Consider the following 24,571-nt stretch of genomic DNA (forward strand, 5'->3'; position numbering starts at 1 on the left):
TTAACCCTAGTGTAAACATAGCAGTTTCTCTAAAACTGCTATGTTTACAGCTGCAGGGTTAACACTAGCTGGACCTGGCACCCAGACCACTTCATTAACCCCTTAAGGACCAAACTTCTGGAATAAAAGGGAATCATGACATGTCACACATGGCATGTGTCCTTAAGGGGTTAAGCTGAAGTGGTCTGGGTGCCTATAGTTGTCCTTTAACATGTTAAAATTTGAGTTGTTGAAAAAGTCTGAAATATTGATCAGTCTTCAAAAATAGTTCCTGGGGAAATTGAATGTTTTGTGTAGCTGTCACATAGCAAAACCAACATGATAAAAAAAAATCCAAGCATCTTACCAGATTCTCCCTTATATCGGATGTTTTGGAATTCGGCATAAAAGACGGCTTTTTCCAGCATGCCCAGGAAGATGACAGCACCCACCCAGAACTGTATCCTGAGCAGGTCCCTCCAGTAACACGCAGACCAGGCCAGCCAAAGAACACCAAACAGCACATAAACGATACACATCACCATGAAAAACTGTAAGTAAAGTAAGAGAATCAGAGTAAACACGCGTAACTTGATTGAAAAAAAGCTTCTTATGCTAAAAATCTGTCAGTGTGTAAATCACCTCCTAATACGAACAGTCGATCCATAAAGGGATTTATATTCTATCAGATATTTACTTACAATCATGCGTGGATAGTCAGCTAGTGACAAGTATTCATAGGGTCCTTTCACTTCCACGATCACTGTGGGGGAACAGAGGATTTAAAAAAAAAAAAAAAATTGTTAGAAGAGTATGAGATTACAGAAAAAATAAATAAATAAATTTATTATCCTATAAATTAAAGGACCACTATAATGCCAGGAAAACCATTTTCCTGGCACTATAGGGTCTTTGGGTCCTCCCCACCCTCAGGGTCCCCCTCCCGCCGAGCTCAAGAGGGGTTAAGGGGTTAAACACTTACTTTTCTCCAGCGCCGGGCTCCCTCGGCGCTGGGGAAATCTCCTCCCTCTTCCGACGTCAGCGCAGAATGCGCAAGCACGGCAAGAGCGGCGCGTGGATTCAATCAGTCCATAGGAAGGCATTTCTCAATGCTTTCCTATGGACGGCAGCGTCTTCTCACTGTGATTTTCAAAAACTGCTATGTTTACAGCTGCAGGGTTAACACTAGATGGATCTGGCACCCAGACCACTTCATTGAGCTGAAGTGGTCTGGGTGCCTATTGTGGTCCTTTAATATTTAGACACTTGTATTATGAAGTCTTACTGTTTAAAGACTTTTCTTTAGCACTTGCAGTAGTGGTGATAACTGGAACTTGAGGCTCATCACTTCTTTTACTTCTTGGAGACGGCTCCTGAGCGGTTTGTATTTGAACATGAACTATGAAAATATACGGCCCATCCTTCCATGTCTGCACGATGGCATTCATTGGTTTGTCCTGAGAAAATAAATCAGGTTAGAGATACTGCACGGAGAGAAGAGAGAACCGAATGAAGGGACTGCTAAACATGTAAACACTTTGTAAAATATAGCAAGCCATCTAGATATCGTGCTAGCCAAATTACTAGAACATATATAGTTCAAAGGTTATTTAGAGAGACCGGAACAACTACAGAATTGACAGTTCCTATGGGAAAGCATTGGATTGCCCGAGATACTCAATTGTGATGATGTCAGCTAAAGAGGTGGATTGGGGATGGACCCGCACAGCGCTGGAATAAAGAGAAGTTTTTACTGTGTAAAGGGGGCCAAGAGACCCCAGAAATACATCCAAATACAGAATCTAGAGTGGCACTTTCATTTCTATGTAGGATGTAGAAAATGAAACTGCACATGTATCTCTAATGTTGACATTCGGTGTAGAGATCTAAATGTAAGTTCAGAGTGGCACAATACATTTTAAATGGCACTCTAAGCACCATAACAATTACAGCTCATGAGTATGGGCGCTGTCAACCAGTTTTCTGTCAAACCATTTTGGATCAATTTGCATCTGAGAATTAATAATTTTATCACATGACAGGAGGCTTCGTATTTTGCATAACTTTCTTTACTTTATGCCTCCAGCAGCACAAGTCAATCAGAAAACTTTAAACCAATCAGTAACCAGCATCACATCTATATAAAGCCCTGACAGTCACATGATTTCCTCTTTCTTTGCTGCTTCCAGCCAAGGCACAGGTCAGAGTATTAAGCTCTCAACTGTTTTATATATATAATGCAAATTTATTTTGTGGTCTCTTTAAATTGTTTTGGCATTGTACCTTTTAATTTCCCCCCTGTCTGGGGCCCCCCTCTTTCATCTGCCTCCTCTACTTCTCTCTGCTGTACCCATCCTTCTCCCTGGACTGTAAGGTGTTTTTTTCCCCACTGTTTTTTCCCCTGCTGGGATCTGTTGCTGTCTGCCTGCTTGCCTGTTTGTCCCTCGCGATTCGCGGCATTTTACCGCGATCGCGCGGGACCACCAGGCTTCTCCAAGAGTCCCAGGGTACCGAGGGGTGGGTAGGGGGGCGCGAGGGGGCACCGACCGATACCGTCGGACCGCAATCGCGGGCCGCGATCGCGGACTGCGCGGCAATTTTGCGCGCGAACGACGGCCATCTTGGATCTCGCGATACCGCGAGATCCTGGGCGGCCATCTTAGTTTCGCCAGTTCGTGATTCCCACGAACTGGCACATAGTTTTTTCTGCTTCTATAAATGTTTTATGTGCCATTAAGAGTTACCTGAATAAATTGGTCCTACCCACAGGACACCTCACCTAGTTTTAAAGGTGAAGTGTCAAAATGCTGGACATTGTCGGAAATAAAGTTTTGCCACATAATATAGGTGTAAAAACTAAACACACTCCCCACATCAGGCTTAACACACTTATCACTGCAGTTAACCCCTGCAACTCTGTGCTAAAGGGCCACTGCAGATAACTTACCATTAGGATTGTATTGCACCAAACCAGGAACAACTCCCATCAGGCTAAGCACACTTCTCACTGCAGTTAACCCCTGCAACTATGTGCTAAATGGCCACTGCAGGTAACTTACCATTGGGATTGTATTACACCAAGCCAGGAACAACTCCCATCAGGCTAAGCACACTTCTCACTGCAGTTAACCCCTGCAACTCTGTGCTAAATGGCCACTGCAGGTAACTTACCATTGGGATTGTATTACACCAAGCCAGGAACAACTCCCACCAGGCTTAACACACTTCTAACTGCAGTTAACCCCTGCAACTCTGTGCTAAAGGGCCACTGCAGATAACTTACCATTAGAATTGTATTGCACCAAACCAGGAACAACTCCCATCAGGCTAAGCACACTTCTCACTGCAGTTAACCCCTGCAACTCTGTGCTAAAGGGCCACTGCAGGTAACTTACCATTGGGATTATATTGCACCAAACCAGGAACAACTCCCATCAGGCTGCACTGCCCAATCAGGTGAACACCCACAGAAGGCAATGAGGATTGGTATAAACCACTGAAGAACTACCCAGAAATCATTACAAACAAACAAACAACAACAACAAAAAATCTGGCATTATCCGAAATGACAATTTTGTTTTACAAAGGGTGACCACCACGCCCAATCTAGGGCTTATAACGAAGTACGCACAATCCACAATGGCAAAATTTCCACAAAATTCCATACACAAGGGTGAAAGCGTACTGAGGTCTTCGATACCTCCCATTACCGGGCTTACGTCCCGACCATTACCGGGCCCCGTCCCGACCATTACCGGGCTCCGTCCCGACCATTACCGGGCTCCGTCCCGACCATTACCGGGCTCCGTCCCGACCATTACCGGGCTCCGTCCCGACCATTACCGGGCTCCGTCCCGACCATTACCGGGCTCCGTCCTGACCATTACCGGGCTCCGGCCCAACATTTAAGACCGTTCACCCCGGTCGATAAGAGGGTGACCCCTCTTCAGACCACTAGTCAAATTCCTAGTGGTACTGATTACATGATACCTGGGTGTCCCCCAGTTGTAGGTGGAAGCCACTGTGTAGCTACATACGCACTGACGTATACTCTGTCTCCCCACAGACGGGAAGAATCATACTACCTTTGTGTCAGACACTCCACAAGACCCCCATCAGGGGATGAGGAACCATTATCTCCACTGTCCTTAGAAATCATAGACGAATGGAGGGCAGAGGACTTGCCCTCGGAGGAGGAGGACTGGTAAGACATACCTCAGGAAGTCAGAGAACCCAGCCTAGACCCGGAATGGCTAGGGACATATAGATATTGAGGTCTAATCCCCACGCCCTTGGACGGGCTGATAACCACGGAGTACGATCTGTTACACAATGGATACAGGTATGTCGACAGCACCAAGAAGGAGAGCTCACGGTGCTGCCAAAGCTCCACAGTACTATATCCAATAAGGGTGACCCATTGGATAATTTGGAGACTACCGTACCCCCATACGGGCTTACGTCCCGACATTTCTGACCGTTCATCCCGGTCTTATTGAGGGCGACCCCCTCCTCAGGCCACTCCAGGAAATCTCTAAGTGGTATTGATGGAAACAGTTCTGGGTGAACCCCAGCTGTAGGTGGAGACCCACTAGTGACTATAAGTGTATTACCATACCTGACACCTGTCTCGGTACCCCACAGACCGGAAGAGGGTCCCAACAAGACCAGGGCACACTACAGGCATGTGTGCCGACACCTCCATGTTTCAATTGGAGGACCCGTACGCCCTTCCCTTAACCGAGAAGGAGAACCCACTATACCGCCAAACTCCACAATTCTAGGACATATAAGGATGAACCATTGGATTATACATAGGGAGACTTTCACGTCTCCCATACCCGGGTACGTCCCGGTCCTACGGAGAGTGTCCTCATGCTCAGACAACTGCCCAGATCCTGCGAAAGTGGTACCAATTAATCAAAATGCTGGGTGACCCCGGTTATACACAGAGGCACACTGAGTGACAATAAGCGTACTGTTATACGATCCTGACTCCACAAACCGAAAGGGTGTGAACCAACAGGTCGGATTTCCCTCAATTCACCGAACAATTTCCAAGTGAAGAAGCCCTCTCCAGGGGGCTGACTAACAAGACGGGCATCCTACCACCTAAGCACCATGGGAATGGCCCAACGCGACTTCCCCAATGGGGAAAGAGAAAACCACGACTTAGCGGAACCGTCTCTCAGAACATCCTACACATTGAACATCTCAGACTCCATCATCAGGGGACGAGGACTCCATCCCCCCCCTCCCCCCCCTTCTCTGGAAATCATAGAGAAGGGAGAGTCTTCATCGGAAGAGGGAAAGTGACAGAATCCGCCTGGCAAGAAAAGTTTCCTTTGGCACACTGGAAAACCTTGGTTGACTCGCGCACCACCAGACACCCAGGATCACCCGAAAGGGGTTTGCCGAAGCACCGGGCACACCTTGCCAACCTCCGGCTTCGGGGAAAAGAAGTACGAAACAAGCTCAGGATGGAATGGCCATGTCATCTAGGAACGTACAAGATAGTCCTCAACAGGGAGCTCGGTGTCACTACAGGGATATCTATGCCCCGATCAGACCGAGGTCCACGTAAAAGTAGTAAAGAAGAAGACAGGAGACTCTCACCTAGTCATCAACATAGGCCAACCCAATGGCTTTGGGACGTACTGACATCTCAAGAAGGAAGGTATACACCTGTTAGGAGACCTGCTCCTCCAAAGGGTTTTGCAAGGTAAGATTTGAAAGGACACTTACCTATTGGCTCACATAGTACCTCAAGAAGTTTTGGAAGCTGGTCAGGACGCACTGAGGAGCAAAGGGTATCCGCTGTAGCATACCTAGTCAACTTGCTGACCTTTGCAAGCCCAATTCCTAACTGCGTATACAAACGAGATTTATTGTTACAGTTTCTGGAATTGTTGGGATTCATAATGAACAGAGCGGAGTCGGTTCGACTCCAGCTCCGAGTAACTACATACCTCTACTTCGGAATAGATTCCACCTTGGACGGATTGCACTTTTTCCACATCAGCGATAGCGATTTTTCGTAAGGAAATGCGACGGATATGGCGGAAAGGCTCCATAGTACCTTGACTATTTCCCATGACCACTTCACGGACAGGCCAGACATCGACTGAAAGCTCGCTGCCTGAGATCCGGGCACACCTATGAAATTGGGATCAGAATGGCAAGGACTTCGATAGCACTCATTACAGAGGTAAAGGAGCTAAGCGTGACACCTAGAATGATTTGTCTTTAATTCGGATCATCCTCTGCTTCTTCAGTTCTAACTTGCCTTCGGGCAGATCAAAAGGGAGAACATCATCATCAATTGTTAATGCAGGGGCGGCTAGAGTTGGTGAATTGGTGTCCTTCAAGGGAGACTGGTATGTCAAGGGACTATCGCAACCAACTAGAGTCATGGGACTCATGGACAACAGGTATTCCCCGAAATAACTTATCCACATGGAACACTTGGAAGTCACTGGGGTATGGAAAGGGACTACGGTCTTTTTTACTACCCCTATCTACCTCGATGTTGAATCTTGCTCATAATTTTCACGACGGGCCGATCGACACGATCCGACCGCTCCATTAACGGGTTCCGCTCCGTTAGTTCGACAGCGCATAGTACGATTCACGACACTCCGGTCGATCAAGAACCTTTTCATAGGTCGTTTTTCCACGGGGTAACGTACGGTCCAGAACCATGAGTTAAAGTTTCACTGTTGTGAGACTTTGATTGGGGTTTTCGGAACTAGTCTGATACCACGAACCTATCCCTCCGTCAACCGTCAGTCATAATCACGTTACGTTAGATTTTTTTCGTCGGGTATCAGATACTCTGGAGGTCGACGTAAATGGTTTTTCGGTATCACCAGAAGGGAGGACGTCTACGATGTTTCGTAGAACTAATCCCTTTCGCGTCCGCATTTTACCCGGTTCCCGGCGGTCTCCCCGTCTTTGTGCAGTTATAGCGGTGTTCGGTTATATGGAGATCCCGACATCACTTAGATTGACACAGTAAGACATCTGCAGGATTTATAACAACCATACAAGCCAGTTTCCATGAACACTCTGTCTGGATGGGTTCACTGGTGGTTATCGTTAACGGGAGTGGAGACGTGCTTTAGGTACTCATTCGGTACGAGGCACGGCCGCTTCTCAGGCCTTCAGGGCGGCCTCTATAATTTTTACGGGTGGCGAATCGGACGCGGCGAGACAACTTCCGTATATTTTCGTCAACCACACACGCATCCTTTTCGCTCATACCACAGCTTTAAAAATGCAAAATACGAAGCCTCCTGTCATGTGATAAAATTGTAGATTATGCTAACGTAGTGTACCTATAATCTTAATTTTAATAATGACAGGAGGCGAGTATTTTCCCTCCCTGTTTCCCTCCCTATACTCTGGGAAATTCTATTTTCTGGTTGTCATCTTCAGTCTAATTATAAGATTTTGGATATTTCAGTATATTTTATGGGATGCTTATTTGGTTGACGGGTGTTTCAGCCGTGGCGATTATTAAAGTATTCTACGGTTGTTTAATGTTTTAGTATATTAACGTAATATAAATATAGATACATATAATACTGGATTTAATGTGGACATCAGTTGGGTTCCATCACCTTTCACGTATTTCTGTTCTTTTCAGAGTAACCATCATAAAGATAAAGATCAAGATAAAGCTAGAAGGTTTCAAGCCTCGTTACAAGTTATGTTCTACACGTTACTCAGGACTGTTATTTGAATTCCCTGACGTTATAATGGACTGTTTTCGCATCAAAGAAAGAGGAAATCATGTGACTGTCAGGGCTTTATATAGATGTGATGCTGGTTACTGATTGGTTTAAAGTTTTCTGATTGACTTGTGCTGCTGGAGGCATAAAGTAAAGAAAGTTATGCAAAATACTCGCCTCCTGTCATTATTAAAATTAAGATTATAGGTACACTACGTTAGCATAATCTACAATTTCCCATTATCAATGCAGCTGCAGATGTAACACCTCTTCCCCCACTCCCCCCCCCCCCCCCCCCCCACCAGACTCAATGCACCATAAGTGGTTGTGGTGCTCAGAGTGCTCTGGAAGCACTAAGAAAAAAAAAAAAAAAGTATTTTTTTTGGCAAAAAAAACCATAATACATTTATTGTTCATGTCCTTGAATAATTCTTGACCAAAAGATTCTATATTAAGAGGTACAATATTATTGACTAAACTGTCAGAAGACAAACACCACACAAACTTTACGTCCTCTTCGATGCAATAGCCATGTACAGTTAAAGCAGCCCAGCCTAAATGCAAAGAAAACAAGACTGATACTTACATTATTTTCAATATGCAGTGCTTTGGTTTCATTCTCCTTTTTCTGGGGGGAAAAAGAAATGCTAAGCAATGCGTTCACTAGTTGGCAACTATTACTTTAAAACACTTTTATAACTGCAACGCGATATGACTTTGCAGGATGGACTGGGGTCTATATACAATGCAGTTAAAAAAAATACAAAATTGTAACATGTGGGAAAAAATGCGGACATGAAAAAAATAATTAAATCAATAAATAAATCTCCATCTCACAAAACCCCCAATATTTGGCTATTTTTGCCAATATTTTCCAACACTACACTAAAAGTTAGCGATAGGTTTTGCTAAAATATTTTTTAAGTTCTCTATAGTTGTTTTTATTTAATTTTTTTTAATATATATTTTTATTTTCATTTGCATGCTTTGCAGGGCAAAGTAAGCACATTAGTTAATTCTCAGTAGACGCTCACCCTTATAACCGCTAGCATAGAGTTCACTGGGGTGAAGGTAGAAGAAACGGTCACTTCCATGGAAGTGACACTTCCTCTTTAAAAGCACAATCCATGCATTTCAAAGACCTTGAATATAATAAAGAATTTTTTTTAAAGTATGTACCTCATTTTTGTCATCATCGAGCGGCATTGGTTCAATTAATCCCTTGAATTGCTTGGAATAGAAACAGAAGAGATGTTTACATATAAACAGTTTGTAATGAAAAATAATTACAAACACTACAAGAAATGTACATTGGTGTGTACACTACTGACACACACACACAACAAAGCTATGCACACAATAAAAAAAGAAAGTGCTTTAGAAACCCCTTTTTCTCTAAAGGAAAAAAAAAAAAAAAAACAATGGAAGAAAAAAGGAGAAAAAATAGAAAAAAGCTTTTCAATAAAGATTAAATATTAAAAAAAAAAAAAGAAAAAGCACTCCAGTGGTAAGTTAGGAAAGTGCATGGATAAAATTTCACTGGATAAGAAGTCTCCCCCTCTTACCTCTGCTGATCTACTTACCATAGTAAATACTGAAATAGCATAGGATCAAACAGTTAAAGGGACACTATAGTCACCAGAACAACTACAACTTATTGTATTTGTTCTGGTGTCTATACCATATCCCTGAAGACTTTTTGCCGTAAACACTGTCTTTTTCAGAGAAAATAGAAGAAAGGTCCAGGCACTCCAAGGTACAAACCAGGCAATTTTATTGAACCCACTCCATCACAACGTTTCGACCTACACGGTCTTTGTCAAGCTTGTGATGGAGTGCGTTCAATAAAATTGCCTGGTTTGTACCTTGGAGTGCCTGGACCTTTCTTCTATTTTGTTACTCAGCATTTGGTCTCTGGTACTGAGACTGTCCGAGTTGCACCCAGCTACATACTACTTAAAGGGACAGAGTGCAGTTCCACACCATACTATAACTTTTTCAGAGAAGAGGCAGTGTTTACATCCAGCCTAGGGACACCTCCAATGGCCAATGAAGGTGCTTCCTGTGTCAGTGCAGCACTGTGTGCAGCACTGTCATTCAGCGTCTCAACGCTCAGCATGGAGACGCTAAACTTTCCCCATAGAGATGCAGTGATTCAATATGCAGAGCTGGAAAGAAGGTGAGATGTTTTACTTTATTTAGGGGGTTAGATCGTAATGTTAACACTGTAGGGTCGGGAATACATACATATGTATATGTTTGTGTTCCTGACCCTATAGTGTTCCTTTAAGGTATACAAAGCTAAACATTCCCTTACTGATCCTCGCGTGACTTTAAAAATTCTCCATTTCTTTCATGTACAAGTCTTCTAACATGAGTTCACAATAAATAATACACAACAAAGTGAAAAGACATACCATAGGTTTGAAAAGCTCCTCACAGTTGGTGACAACGAATGAATTCCGGGCATAGGATCCAGTCCAGCCTTCTCGCATCACTGAAGTGGAAATCATGTACTCCTGAGCCTGCTCTTCCTTTACAAGCAAAAATAATCTGGATGTTAACACTGTACAAATGCATGCCTACACTGGACACATAGCTTAGATAACTATAAGACCGGATATGTATTTCGAAATTCCGTGAATATAATTACAATAACTAAAAGGTGAAGCCTATTCAATAATTTAGGCTGTAAATATCTATATAACGTAGATGTGCATCTATATTCTAAATCAGTACAGTTTTAATCCACTAGCCAAGACTATCAGTCAATCAACATCTCAAATAGGCATGACCTACATTTTGGCTTTCATTCATGCATGGTATATAAGTGGATAGAAAGTACAGGGCTGTATTTGTGCATTGTGCGAGTTTGTGTGTGTAAATGTGGAGTTGTTATTTATGAATAGTCAGTGTGTGAATGCAGATTGCTGGTGTGTGTATGAATAAAGAGGTGTTATTTATGGGGTGTGTATGTGAATGAAGAAGAGTTATCTGTAAAGATCCAGTGTGTATGTGAATGAAAACAATTATGTAGAGCCAGTGTGTTTGAATGAAGATGAGCTACTTCTGTAGCAAATGCAGTAGTGTTTGGTGTAGTGCAGAGGTAGGCAACCTTCGGCACTCCATATATTGTGGACGACATCTGCCATAATTCTGGCAAAGCACCTAGGGAGATGTAGTCTACAACATCTAGTATACTGTAGGTTGCCTATCCCTGGTGCAGTGTGCAGAGTGTCAAAGTGAGTGTATAAATGCAGGGCTTTATTTTATGAACAGTGTGTGAGAATAATCGTGTATTTAGGCAGAGTCTAATTGTGTGTGAATCTGTGGTATTTATTTATTTAGTGCATCAGTATGTGTGTGAATGTAGAGTGAATGTGTGTGAATTATTAGTGTAGCAAAGCAGTGAGTAAATGCATACGTTTATTTGGTTCCTTTACACCGGCTTGCTTATTGACTGTGTTTCCCTATTAAATGGTCCTTTGTCTTTTACCTCTAATGAGGTATGTTGTTAAGACCTGCCACTTTAAGGACTGACATGCCTTGGTGTTTCACAGATCTTACACCCATTTTTGAAGTTCCATCAGTATCACTGGATGAAGCCTTATTGATCATGTGATGTCACATAGCCATCGTGGAGGTGTGCCATACGAATAGCTCAAACAAAATTGTGAGGGTGCACTCACTTCATTAAACAAGCCGAGTATCAGGTTCTGGTATCGGCACGAAGCAGAGAGCAACCGATAGCTTCCCTTACACCCAACGACAATGTGCTATATGCAGTAATGAGTAACAAACAACCAAAGCAAGGCCCATTCACTCACTCACAGAAAACTGACATTTTGTGCCATGTACTTGCAGATCAGTAAAATGTGTAAGTTACCTAGCAGCAGGTAGACACTAACAATGTAACATTTTTGCTAATCTAGCATTCAATATAATTTTAGAAGTGTAAAATATTTCTTTAGTCAGTTCGTGGCATGCATGTTCTTCACTACGCTGTACATTAAGGATAAAACATCAATTAAACAATGAATTTAAAGTCTGTCGTCAGCGCGCACAATAACGGACGACATCAATTTCTACCCTTGCAGGCCCCTCTTTAAATATCTTCATCTGCACAAAATGTCTGAAGAAAAACACACCCTATTTAAGGCACTATCTAGATGTGCAAATTTTAGAAATATCACAAGCCTGTTTATATACACACTTCCTCTAGGCTGAGAATCACTTTATCTCAGTTGTTCCCAATAAGCACATAATATTCTTCTTGCCCCAGGCAATTGGCCATAACAACATGTTTACTGTAGCAGCGTCGCCTTCCCCTGTACAAGGGGAATCTTTAATGTGCTCTCCCTCCTTTCTGTTTTTTTAGCCCTCCCCGGTTCAGGAAACCTAATTATTAAAGTCCAATAGGGCATTGTCGATTTAACTAAAATATTTAATTAAAAAGGGTTGGAGTAAACCTTTAAACATCTTCATCTGCACAAATATCTGTCAGGAAAAAAAAAACAACAACAACTATATAAGGCACTATTTAGACATGCACATGTTTGAAGCATGGTGTAGCTATATCACAAGTCTGTTTATTTATACAGACACTTCCCCTGGGGGAAGACACATGCTATTTCAGTGGTTTCCAATTGTTGGAATAAGCAGTTAATCACATCGTATCATCTGACCCCAGACAACTGCCTATAATAAGATGTTTACTGTAGCAGAACTGCCTTCTCACGTGCACTGGGGCCCCCTGACAATGGGAAGATTGTGATGAAGGCGCTGTTATAAATTAAACATCAGCTAAAGAATGGGCCATGTAAGTAAATGTACAAATAAAGAACACCAAGCAAATGCCATTCAATTATTTGGATCCCAACTGTGTTAGAAAATATGAATTTGGTCTGGGCTATTAAAAAGTGGTTTAAGATTATATCCCTACATCATTCTCCACAGTCTAGAACAGCAAATACTGTGTACAGAATGCTGTCTGTGTTATTCACTGAAGCCATCACCAAGAAAGGCATGATGAATTAAACTGAATTACAGGTGAGTTATTACTGATACAGCTTACTTTTACACAAGTCTCTTGTGCCGGGTTGCCATGGAAACACTAACTTATACCTTGGCACTTGGAGATTAATTTTCCCTTACTTTAGACATAACTATACTCTGCACACGGATTCTAGCTTGAGAATACTCAGTCTGATTAATTACACAGCCAAATAACGGTTTTCATTAGAAATAACTCTGCTGTGATCAAACCAGACCACACTATGTGTTGAAGCAGGACTAGGAAGTCTTAAATGCAATGACATAAACACAGATGAATATTAAACTGACATATTAAGGTCGGCTCCATCACGGTGGAGCAAATTGTTTAAAGGGACACTATAGTCACCTGAACAACTTTAGCTTAATGAAGCAGTTTTGGTGTATAGAACATGCCCCTGCAGCCTCACTGCTCAATCCTCTGCCATTTAGGAGTTAAATCCCTTTGTTTATGAACCCTAGTCACACCTCCCTGCATGTGACTTGCACAGCCTTCCATAAACACTTCCTGTAAAGAGAGCCCTATTTAGGCTTTCTTTATTGCAAGTTCTGTTTAATTAAGATTTTCTTCTCCCCTGCTATGTTAATAGCTTGCTAGACCCTGCAAGAGCCTCCTGTATGTGATTAAAGTTCAATTTAGAGCGCGGGCAGTGTGTGACGTCGGAGCGCACGTAAGCCGCGATCCCGCAGACCAGGAAGTAGGGTAATGCAGCAGCCGGAGCAATCAGGGCGGTGAGAGCGCCGGGACGCTGGAACGCCGAGAATTTGAAAGTAGCGTGGTACAAGCTACAGGCTGAGCAGCTCTTACTAACCTGCCGAGAGACTAAGGTCGGTACACCGACACCTAGTTTATCTGCTACGGACGGCCGTGGATCCTGTGAGCTGCTGCGGAGGAATGAGGCAACATAGATGCAACATAGATGCAACATTGTGACGCTGTAGCTGAGGTATCCACTTGCCCACCTGTCATCTCTTCCTCCGAGAAATCCTCTACAGGTTTGCCGTAAGTTTTGCTAAAAACTCTATAGAGATACAAATTAAAGCTGTAACTCTGGGGCACTCACCTGTCACTGATCCTTACCCCCCCCTGAAGTTCCTCATCTTGTTCAAAACGGGTCTATTACCGGGCTGTTTCTGCTGCTCACGCCGAGCGCGATAAGTATATACCTACAGTTTGATGGTACTTGTGTATGTATATAGAAGAACGACTTCGCCAGAGTAACATTCTCTCAGCGTATACGAATTAACCATTTAATTAATTAATCTCCGTGGATAAAAACCGTATTTGGTCTCCTGCTTGCCACCAAACCTCTACTCCACATCTACATTTACATCTGAGAAATCAGAGCTAATTTAAAGGGTCAGCTAACTGCAGCTAACTGGTGCTGCAGTGGAGAGGAAAGATTTTTGCTTCTTTTTTTTTTTTTCTCTCTTTTTTTTTTTTTACTCCATATTTTGATAAACAAGAGACAAATAAGAGATAACTTAAAGGGACATACCCGGTATATTCTGATAAATAAGAGACAAATAAGAGATAAATTAAAGGGATATACACGGTATAGCAACTTGGAAAGGAACACCCGCTAAAACCGACATAGGAAATACTCATTAGCAGCAAATTCCAGCGGAGCATAAAGTCTAAACTGGAAGTCCAGCACATATGCCTGCAAAAAAAGATAAAGATAAAGTCCAAAACATGGACAAAAAGAAGGCAACAATAGGCACATTTTATTCACCTAAAGTGCCTAGCACAGACCTAGAGAGGCAACGCAAGTCCCTACCGCTAGAAAACGCTCAGCTCTCCGCCCTTCAAATATCAAACATATCAGAGGACGACTCACTACATCTGTCAAAAAACTCGCAGGGATTGACACAACAACTGCTAACTCAAATGTTAGACAACTTATACAAAAAGATTCAAGCGGATATTGAAAACAACTCTAAAGATGTCAGAGCAGAAATTGCTACTCTCTCAGAAAAACTTACTAACCAGGCAATTATATTACAAAAAATCCAAGAGGAATACGAACAAATTAAAACATCGAATATACAGCTAGAAAAGAGATTGCAGGACACTGAGAAGAAACTGACGGACTTAGAAGATCGTTCCAGGAGAAACAACGTAAGAGTCAGAGGTATACCGGAATCAATCTCACAAGAAGAATTATACTCGCACTTGATCAGTCTATTCTCTAAAATACTACCTAGACAGACGCTGGGCCCCGAGACCTTGGAAAGATTCCACAGGCTGGCTAGACCTAATGGAACCGACAAATCCTATCCAAGAGATGTCATGGTTTGTTTCTCGAGTTTTTGGATGAAAAACCAAATAATGCAGAAGATACGGAACGGGATCCTTGACACGGAAGAATGGAGCCATCTAAAAGTTTATCAGGACCTATCTCAGAAGACAAGACAAGCAAGAAGAACCTTTTCTGAAGAAACGGTTATCCTCAGGAACAAGGACATAAGATACAAATGGCTGTTTCCGACGGCAATTATGGTCTTCTTCAAGGATAAACCATATACTTTCAGAGACAACTTGGCACTAAAACAGAAGATGATAAGTTTGGAACTCATCCCTTAGTCAAATCAAATTCTCCCCTCTCCTTTTTTTTTTTCACTAGAAAAGGTGTTAAAAGGTTTTTTGGCACGGTGTAGGAGTCACCCATTCAGGCATACAATGCATATAAATATAGAAGTCTATATAATTATAGACTGACATACAGCACATATAGAGTAACAAAGGTAGATTTGTATAAATACTCACGTAAGGGAATATGAGCATAAAGTATAAGTCACACTTAATCTATAGCATAAAGTATAAGTTACATTTATCGTTACACTATAAAATGTATATGTGTAGAAAGGAATGAATGAAGTGAGTCTCACAATCGACACAAGTTAATGATGATTTGTATATATAGCAATATAAGAGATATGAATATAAAGTATAAGCTACACTTATAAACACACTACAAAACGTATATGAATAGCAAGGAATGAATGAAACGAGTTTCACAATTGACACAAGTATGATGATTTGTATATAGAGTAATATAAGGGATAATGAGTATAAAGCATAAGCTACACCTATGGACACATTATAAAATGAATATGTATAGAATGTAATGATTGATGCGTATATGTATAGAAAGGAACGAATGAGCGAGTTTCACAATGGATAAAAGCTCACAACTATATAAAAGGAGGAGAGGGGAGATTATAGATTATAGATCAAGACAAGAGCCAGGGAAAGGAGTATTAGAAGACAAAACAGGAGGATAGAATTGCTTGAGGAAATACAAAAAAAAAAAAAAGGAAAAAAAAGGGTAAGGAAAGGGAAAAAAAAAGGGGAAGATATATAATAGAGGGGGGACAGATTTCGTGCAGGATAATAACGAAAGAATACAACTATGCCTTCAGAGATAGACTTGATAAAAAGAAAGGGAAAGGGAAATGAAAAGGAGAAGGTAGAAAAGGGAAGGAGAAGGGAAGGGGATGGAAGGAAGCAGATAAAAGAGAAGAGAAAGAGGGAAAAGAAGGGCAGAACAATATGAAGGTTAGAGGGATCATAACAAAGAACAAAAGGCCCACTCTCCTGGTCCAGGGTCCTGCGACGGCAGCAGGGTTAAATATGAAGACTACCCAGAGTACTTCATATTATGGTTTGAATGAGGCATTAGAAAGTTGGAGTTCCACTATGGGGTCCAAATCTATAGGACCGACCGGTGGGAGTATGAATGAGGTTGTGTGTCGGATACTACGTGAGGGGAGGATAGAGGGGTGGAGGGTGTGGGGTGAGCTGCGGTAATATGTCATTAAATATACTAACTATTAACGCAAGGGGCTTAAACTCAGGTCAGAAAAGAGGATATCTGTATAAATTACTGTCTGATAATAAAACAGATATTGGTTTCGTCCAAGAAACTCACTGGTCTAACTTAAAGCCCAAACTATGGAATTATAAAAAATTCCCAGTGGTTCATAGATCCAACCTGGTGGGAAAGGGCAAGAAAAGAGGGGTGGCAATCTTTTTTTCAGATAGATTAAAATACGAGCTGATACACGAGGAGACCGACCCGGGTGGTAGGTTCCTTATAGTGATTGTTCGTATTAATGATATTTTGTATACCCTGGTAAACGTCTACGCTCCAAACCAATCCCCATATAGGTTTTTGGGAAATCTGATGCAAAAGATTGACCGCGTGTCGTCTGGTAGCTTAATTATAGGGGGGGATTTTAACTGCACTATAGATGATAAAACAGACAGGAATAGAAGCAAGTCCGCTTACATAGATGGTAAGCAAAGAACAGGCTTATCAAAGATGCAGACTATTATGGCAAAAAACTGTTTATATGATGCCTGGAGAACGTCTAATCCAGACGGAAGAGATTACACGTTTTTTTCACACGTTCACCAGACATATACTAGAATTGATTATTATTTGGTAAAACCTGAAATCCTGGAGCGAGTTAAGAAAGTGTCAATTGGACCAATAACATGGTCCGACCATGCCCCTGTAAGTTTAGTCATAAAAAACAACCCTGAATATAAATCTAGAGATAAATGGAGACTTAATGAAAATCTATTAAAATCAGAAATCAGTGTAGACGCATTACGAACTCAATCTAAAGAATTTTTTGAAAGTAACGACTCAGGGGACGTCTCCAATGCCATGCTATGGTGTACCTTTAAATCATATATTAGAGGATGCCTCATAAAAATGGGTGCTACTATAAAAAAACAGAAAGGAAAAGAGCTTAATGAGCTTTATATCGCAGAACAAGAACGTATACACAAATTTACCATAGACCATAAAATCTTGGAGGGCATTAAAGAGATTAGGGGAAAAATATTAATTAGAACTCAAGAAAGGATTGACAAAGCCATGTTAACTCTAAAACAGAGATGGTACTACGGAAATAATAAAATAGGGAAAAGTCTTTCAAATAAATTAAAAAACAAAAATAAACTTCAATCTATAAATTATATAACCGTTGGAAGCAAAAAAATGATCTCTCCAACTCAAATTGCTAAAGCATTCGAAGACTATTATAAAAACTTATATAATATAAAATTTGACGAGCCATCCGAGGGTGAAACAAAACAGTTTTTGGAGAAATTGAGTTTACCAACCATATCAAGGGAGAAATTAAGCCAACTTAATGCCCCTTTTTCCATTCAGGAGATTAGCAATACCATTAAAGCTTTAACAGCAGGTAAAGCACCAGGCCCAGATGGCTTTTCTTTAATTTTTTATAAAAAACTAAGCGGCATAATCTCTCCATATTTACTAAGAACATTTGAAGATCTCGCTAACCATAAAGCCATCCCAACGGAATTATTCCAGGCCACTATAATACCAATCCCTAAGTCAGATAAGGACCCTACGTATACCTCAAACTACAGACCAATTTCTCTCATAAATCTAGATATTAAGATATACTCAAGAATTTTGGCTGACAGATTAAAACAAATTATACCTAATATTGTACATATAGATCAGAGTGGATTTGTAGAGGGCAGGGGCACATCTGATAATATTAGGAAACTACTGAATGTCCTATACCATGCAGATCAAAGCTTGTCTCCCTTTGCGGTGGTTACCCTCGATGCCGAGAAGGCCTTCGATCGGGTCAACTGGAAGTACATGGAAGAAGTACTGGGGGCCTTCGGCATCGAGGGTCTCTTTAAGGAGAGCACATTGGCGCTATATAAGGATCCGCAGGCAAAAGTATCAGGACATATGTTTCAATCAAATTGGTTCCCTATTAGAAATGGGACGCGACAGGGATGCCCTTTGGCACCCCTGCTATATATCCTGTCCATAGAACCGTTGGCAGCCGCGATCAGACAGAATGAAGACATCAGCGGGTTAAAGGTGAATAAGATCGAGAATAAAATTGCATTATATGCAGATGATGTCCTACTGACCCTGGCAGATCCTACTAGATCTATCCCAGCCGTATTTCGGCTTATCAACGAATTTGGTACACACTCGGGTTATAAAATAAATATAAAGAAAACACAGATTCTGTTAAAAGGCCTGAGCGGACCAGGTCTAGATAAACTTAAAAAAGATTTTAAATGCGACTGGGAAACAAATAATATAAAATACTTAGGGGTAAAATTTTCTCTAGATTATAGAGAAACTGGAGAACTCAACTACACTGATATTTCCACCTATTTCAGGAACACCTTAAAAAATTGGCAGGGATTGGAACTCTCTTGGTTGGGTAGGATCGAAGCAGTAAACTTTTATCTCCTTCCTAAGTTGACATACCTATTTAGTAATCTCCCGCTGAGGGTGACATACCAGACGATACGCGGTCTCCAAAGGCAACTATCAAATTATATCTGGCAAGATAGGAGACCTAGAGTCTCACTGGAAATACTACAGAGAGACTGGAAAGAAGGGGGGATCCGTTTCCCAGATATACAGAAATCATATATGAATAATATGGTGGCACACCTAATTAAGTGTGACAACTACACAACGGCTAGACCAAACTGGTTAGACATTGAGAAATCAGATCTTGGTGGTTTGGAACCTTTATCACTCTGGTGGTGCGACAGTGAACTTCTAAAAAATATAAGTTCTAGCAACCCAATGAATAATACAATGATTTACACCGTAAAGCACTTGAAAAAGAAATATGGAACAAAACATATATCATTAAACGCCCCACTAACAATCCTAAAATTCTATATAAAGGACATAAATATACAAGAATGGGAAAACGGTGGCGTAGAAAGAATAGCGGAACTTTTAAATAACAATAAAATGCTGCCATTCCCAACACTACAATCTAAATATAATCTCCCAGCGAAGGAAATTTTTAACTATTTAAGAATAAAATCCTTCACTATGGGGAAGGATTTCTCAGAAAGCTCCCCAATGGACCAATTTGTAGCATCTCATTATAAAAAAAAAATCGCTTCCAGATACAATCAATTCGCAAGAAGCCAAAGACAAATAGACAAAGCGCCAGCAATGTATAAATGGGAGCAAGAACTTGATTTTTCATCCTCAGTGGAGGATTGGCAGTTGGGCCTACAAGCAGTAAAAAGATACATACATGGGGTGAATATACAGGAAGTGTACTTTAAACTAGTATACCGTTGGTACCTGGTCCCTACTCGTCTTCACAGATTTCAACCCACACTCCTACCAGATTGCTGGAGATGCGGTAGGGAGCTGGGTACATTCTCCCACATCTGGTGGGACTGTGAGGAGCTGAAACCAGTGAAATCAATCGTAGTGGAACTGGCAGACTCTATGTTTGATGTTCGGACTGAGATTACCCCTCAAATGTTCCTGTTCCACTTAGACCTTCCAAAAAGCAATACAAAAGTAAAAATCCTTTGGATTCACATTTGTATGGCAATAAAAATAGTTATGGCCAGAAACTGGAGACAAATGGGCGGGTTAAAATGGGAGGAGATACGTATACAAATGGAATACCAACGCAACATGGAAACTGGGATAGCCAAGATATCTAGAGAAAAATATAATGAAGTCTGGGCCCCTTGGGTTAGATTTATCAACCACAATATAACCCCCCCCCCACAGAGATAGCTATCCGTAGATGAGAGAATGGGCAGGAGGTATGGTTAAGGTTATGGAGATATGTATGATATGTATGTCTGTATGAATGCAAGGATGTAAGATACAGCAGAATACTGTTCAATGAAGATGCTTACTAATGCAAGGTCTGACTGGTACTTATAATTATTATTTATTGTTCTGTCACTGGAAAATAATTTCTTGTACCGTGTTTAAAAACTATACAGTTGTAAGCTGTGTCGTCACTTGAATGAATTTGTTTAAAAAAAAAAAATGAAAATAAAGATTTATATATAAAAAAAAAAAAAAGTTCAATTTAGAGATTGAGATACAATTATTTAAGGTAAATTACATCGGTTTGAAAGTGAAACCAGTTTTTTTTTCATGCAGGCTCTGTCAATCATAGCCAGGGGAGGTGTGTCTAGGGCCGCATAAACAGAAACAAAGTGATTTAACTCCTAAATGGCAGTGAATTGAGCAGTGAAATTGCAGGGGAATGATCTATACACTATTTAGCTAAAGTAATTTAGGTGACTATAGTGTTCCTTTAAAAAACAAAAACAAGTTCTGTAAAAACAAAACAAAAACAGCTAGGTTTTACATTTACAGCAGTTACATTCTAACATTAGCAAACTAAGAGTCACAGTCTAACAATGTACTTATAACAGCACACTACAAAAGATTCTAATTCTAACTGGTTGAGCCCTAACCTTGTCCTTACAGCCTTGCCTCCCATGTCCCATCTATATGTCTCGATAAATCCTCTTATCTATGAAGATACGGTACTTTTATGAAGTGTTGTTCAAGAAATAAAGAGTATGTACTTAATTGCAACACATCCTCTTTTTTTTTCGCAATTCAGTAAAAGTTAAATACTAAAGTTAGCATGGATTCCATGTAAGAGCTATGTGATTTGGGTACTCTATGCAGAGGGTAGAATTTTAAAGCTTTATGTTTTGTCAATGTATATAATAAGGTTTTAAGTCAGGGGTTGCTTATCTTATGGGTGTCATGTGAGTACTGTAAATGAGACTCTGATGGTACATGACACGGCTGTAGTAAGTACTAATAATGGATGCTGTGTATCACAAGCTAAATTGGTCTGGTACAGGCTGTCGCTGATATTTTGTGCTGCCTCTCCATATCCCTACTGTCATACTCCATCTTGTTCATTTTTTAAAATATAGGTTACTACTTTCCATGAACATAGGCATTATATATCATTTTGTACCAGCAATGCTTTGGCAGTCTTGGGTACCTACCCCAAAATTAGAGATTTCATTATAGCAATTGCACTGCCGTAAATACCAACTGATGTTATAACGAAGAGAGTGATCGCATGTCTTCTGGTCATTTTCAACTAAGAGAGAAAGTAAATAAATAAATAAATGAGACCCGTGGAACAGCCGGATAACCTGCAATCAAGCATGAATTATCAAGAAGTATTGTATGATTACGGTAGGTCCTGAGACTGGCTTACAGCCAGGAGGGAAACAGAGCTCGTGATTTACAGGGAAGATATAAACAACATTCAAACATATCTAAGGATTAGCGTAAATTACTTCAGTGAGTGGGGTTTGAGGAAGACGAATAGAAGCTTCCATTATAACAAGCCTCAATGGTGTGCAGAAGATTGAGAAAATTCATTGTAAAATTCATTGTAAGGAACACATGTTAAACAGTGACTATATGCAACATAACCACTACAGCTTATTGTGTTAAATAGTTTTTATTTTGCATGCAGAATTATAGCAGACATAAAACGGGTTTAACAAATTAAAACTCTGGTGCCTGCGCAGAGGCATAGTATGTCCAGCAAAAGTCACGCCAATTGCCAATTACATGTTGCACATCAGTTTCGGCATGGGCAATGGTACGCTATTCGCAACATCTGGATATCTATTCTGTGTATGCATGTAGCAAGGGTTAGAGCCATATATTTATACATTACGTTAAGAAGAGAAAGCAAAATCATAACACTTTTGTATTAGGCATATATGGCAAAGGTGATATAGCGGTCAGACATGTAATAAATCTTAAATGGGTGCAGTATAACAGCGCCTAATTAGGTCTAAGCATGTAGGGCAGCTGCATTTTTGCTAGGTTTAGAAAAGGCATTTTACATTGCAACTTATTTAAGTTATGCCTATCTAGAAAAGCGATAAAGCTTACAGCAAAACTAATTGTATGCGTAAAACGAGAAACATCGTTATTCCATGGTAAATTAGTATGGGGCTAAAAGTAGACAGCAAGTTACAGTAGTGTAATAAATAGCCCCTGGAGGCAACAGTGTGCCAAACTCTTGTGGGCGATATGAGAATGGGGGCATGTCAGTGTTTAGAGTAAATTGTGAGGATGGTAGCAGTCAGTGTATTGAGTAGAGTATGTGGATCTCTTTTGGGGTTTTGTGTATCTAGTTGAATTAACATGTGTGGTTGGATCTGGGGGACGTACATTGCAGTAACATTGTAGTAGCGTTAATGACAGTTTTCCGCTGAATAGGCTTGACATGTAACTGCGTCTGCGGTGGGTTGTACGTTAAAGGACCACTATAGTGCCAGGAAAACAAACTCACTCGCCTTTCTCCAGCGCCGGGCTCCCGCGGCGCTAGGGACTCTCCTCCTCCTTCGGTCGTCATCACCTGAATGCGCACAGTGAGAAGCCCCTCTAGCGGCTGTCAATGAGACAGCCACTAGAGGCTGGATTAACCCATTTGTAAACAAATCAGTTAATCATAGATGGACCTGGCACCCAGACCACTTAATTGAGCTGAAGTGGACTGGGTGCCTATAGTGGTCCTTTAAGTTGTGAGGTGTTTGTGGTGCAGAGTTGCGTAGGTCTGGAGTGGGTATCGGATGTGAGTGCCATGCTAGTGGTGCTTGACCGCATCGTGGTCTAGTCGGGGGCCAGGTAGGATTGGGTTTAGGTGGAAAGAGGGAAGGGGGGGAGAAGGGGGAGAAAAAAAGGGGGGGGGGTTTGCAGGGGGGAGTCTAGTCAGTCGAGATTGAGTATTATCCCCGGTCGCTGCCCCAGGGGCACGCATGGGGGTAGTCTTCTGGGCACTACAGCTTTTTGTAGAAGTTAGTCACTGTACTTCCCTCCATTGCATGTCAAACAGTTTGAGCAATTTGACAAAAAATTATGTTCTCCCAGCATCCAAAGCCCAACTTATGTACAGCAATAATATGTGAGCACTAGGCTATGAGCAGATCAAAAGAAAATGAATGTTCTATGCTATTGGAAATAATGTAAGATGCTAGACTTTTGGTACTGGGGCCCTTTTTTTCTCCTCTTCCTAAAACTGCATGAAAATGGTTTGGGGGGGTGGGGGGGGGGGAAACATTACACAGACTGTTTGCAATATATCCCCAAAAACCCTAAAAGCTGTAGTAGTTTAGAAGCTTATAGTGTCCCTTTAAAGAGTATCTGTCACCTACTTGTGACTTTGCATATTTTGAAAATACATATGATGGTGAAATCTGGGTTTCAACATTGGAACATACAAGTCATATTATTGGCCTCTGAAATGCCCTTTTACTAATGAAGCAAAACGTACATATACAAGTTTAATCTCACTTTAAAAAAAGAGGATAGCACAAAACAAACACATTCATTTTGTTCCATATGTTAACAAAGAAAACCTGCTCAAATGTATTTGTCTGTGGAAATTTGTCAAATAAAAATTTCCACGTGCAGTAAATGCCTATTTGGAGAATATGAACTAACTGCAGGGAATACTCCAGGGGCATGGCAATTAGGGAGTTAAGGAGCTGTTCTTTTAATTATATGTGTTGCGATGTGGCCCCTATGCACACATAAGAGACAACACATACAGGCACAATGTAGCAGAACATAATCCATCTCCTCCCCATGAACAATAGATAAAACAAAGAAAGAATATCAGTAAAGACCCAAAGAAGTCTGTACGACACTTAATAATGATACATTCATAAGCCGCTATGCATGCATAAACCCACATATAAATCATTGGATCTATGTACTTACATTTGATGAAAATTGTGGAGTTCCGAAAAAGGATCTTCCCAAAGCTGAAAAACTCATTCTGCAAATAAATAAATAAATACAATAAGAGAGAGTGAGTACTCATTTTGGCAGTTGGTAAATAGCTATAGCATGCAAGAACATAAACAAGTACAATCCATGATACTCTTGATGGCAAAAAATACTGATACAATGTTTTTATATAAATTATAATTAGAAATTATACAAATATAC

At 41.0% G+C, this 24,571-nt stretch overlaps 1 protein-coding gene across 2 annotated transcripts in view; it reads right to left on the reverse strand.

Annotated features, from left to right (window-relative positions):
* Positions 1-24,571, reverse strand: part of TMEM87A (transmembrane protein 87A) — a 47,182-nt gene that overhangs the window by 18,015 nt on the left and 4,596 nt on the right. For both annotated transcript variants that reach the window (XM_063440218.1, XM_063440219.1), the window contains exons 2-9: positions 24,341-24,398; positions 21,598-21,695; positions 10,130-10,246; positions 8,892-8,942; positions 8,299-8,340; positions 1,265-1,436; positions 681-742; positions 347-530 (exon numbers count right to left, since the gene is read on the reverse strand). In XM_063440218.1, the coding sequence (XP_063296288.1) occupies positions 347-530; positions 681-742; positions 1,265-1,436; positions 8,299-8,340; positions 8,892-8,942; positions 10,130-10,246; positions 21,598-21,695; positions 24,341-24,398 (784 nt within the window). The remainder of the gene's footprint in view (positions 1-346; positions 531-680; positions 743-1,264; positions 1,437-8,298; positions 8,341-8,891; positions 8,943-10,129; positions 10,247-21,597; positions 21,696-24,340; positions 24,399-24,571) is intronic.

The sequence above is a fragment of the Pelobates fuscus genome, chromosome 13 (genome assembly GCF_036172605.1).
Source record: "Pelobates fuscus isolate aPelFus1 chromosome 13, aPelFus1.pri, whole genome shotgun sequence".
Taxonomy (NCBI): Eukaryota; Metazoa; Chordata; class Amphibia; order Anura; family Pelobatidae; genus Pelobates; species Pelobates fuscus.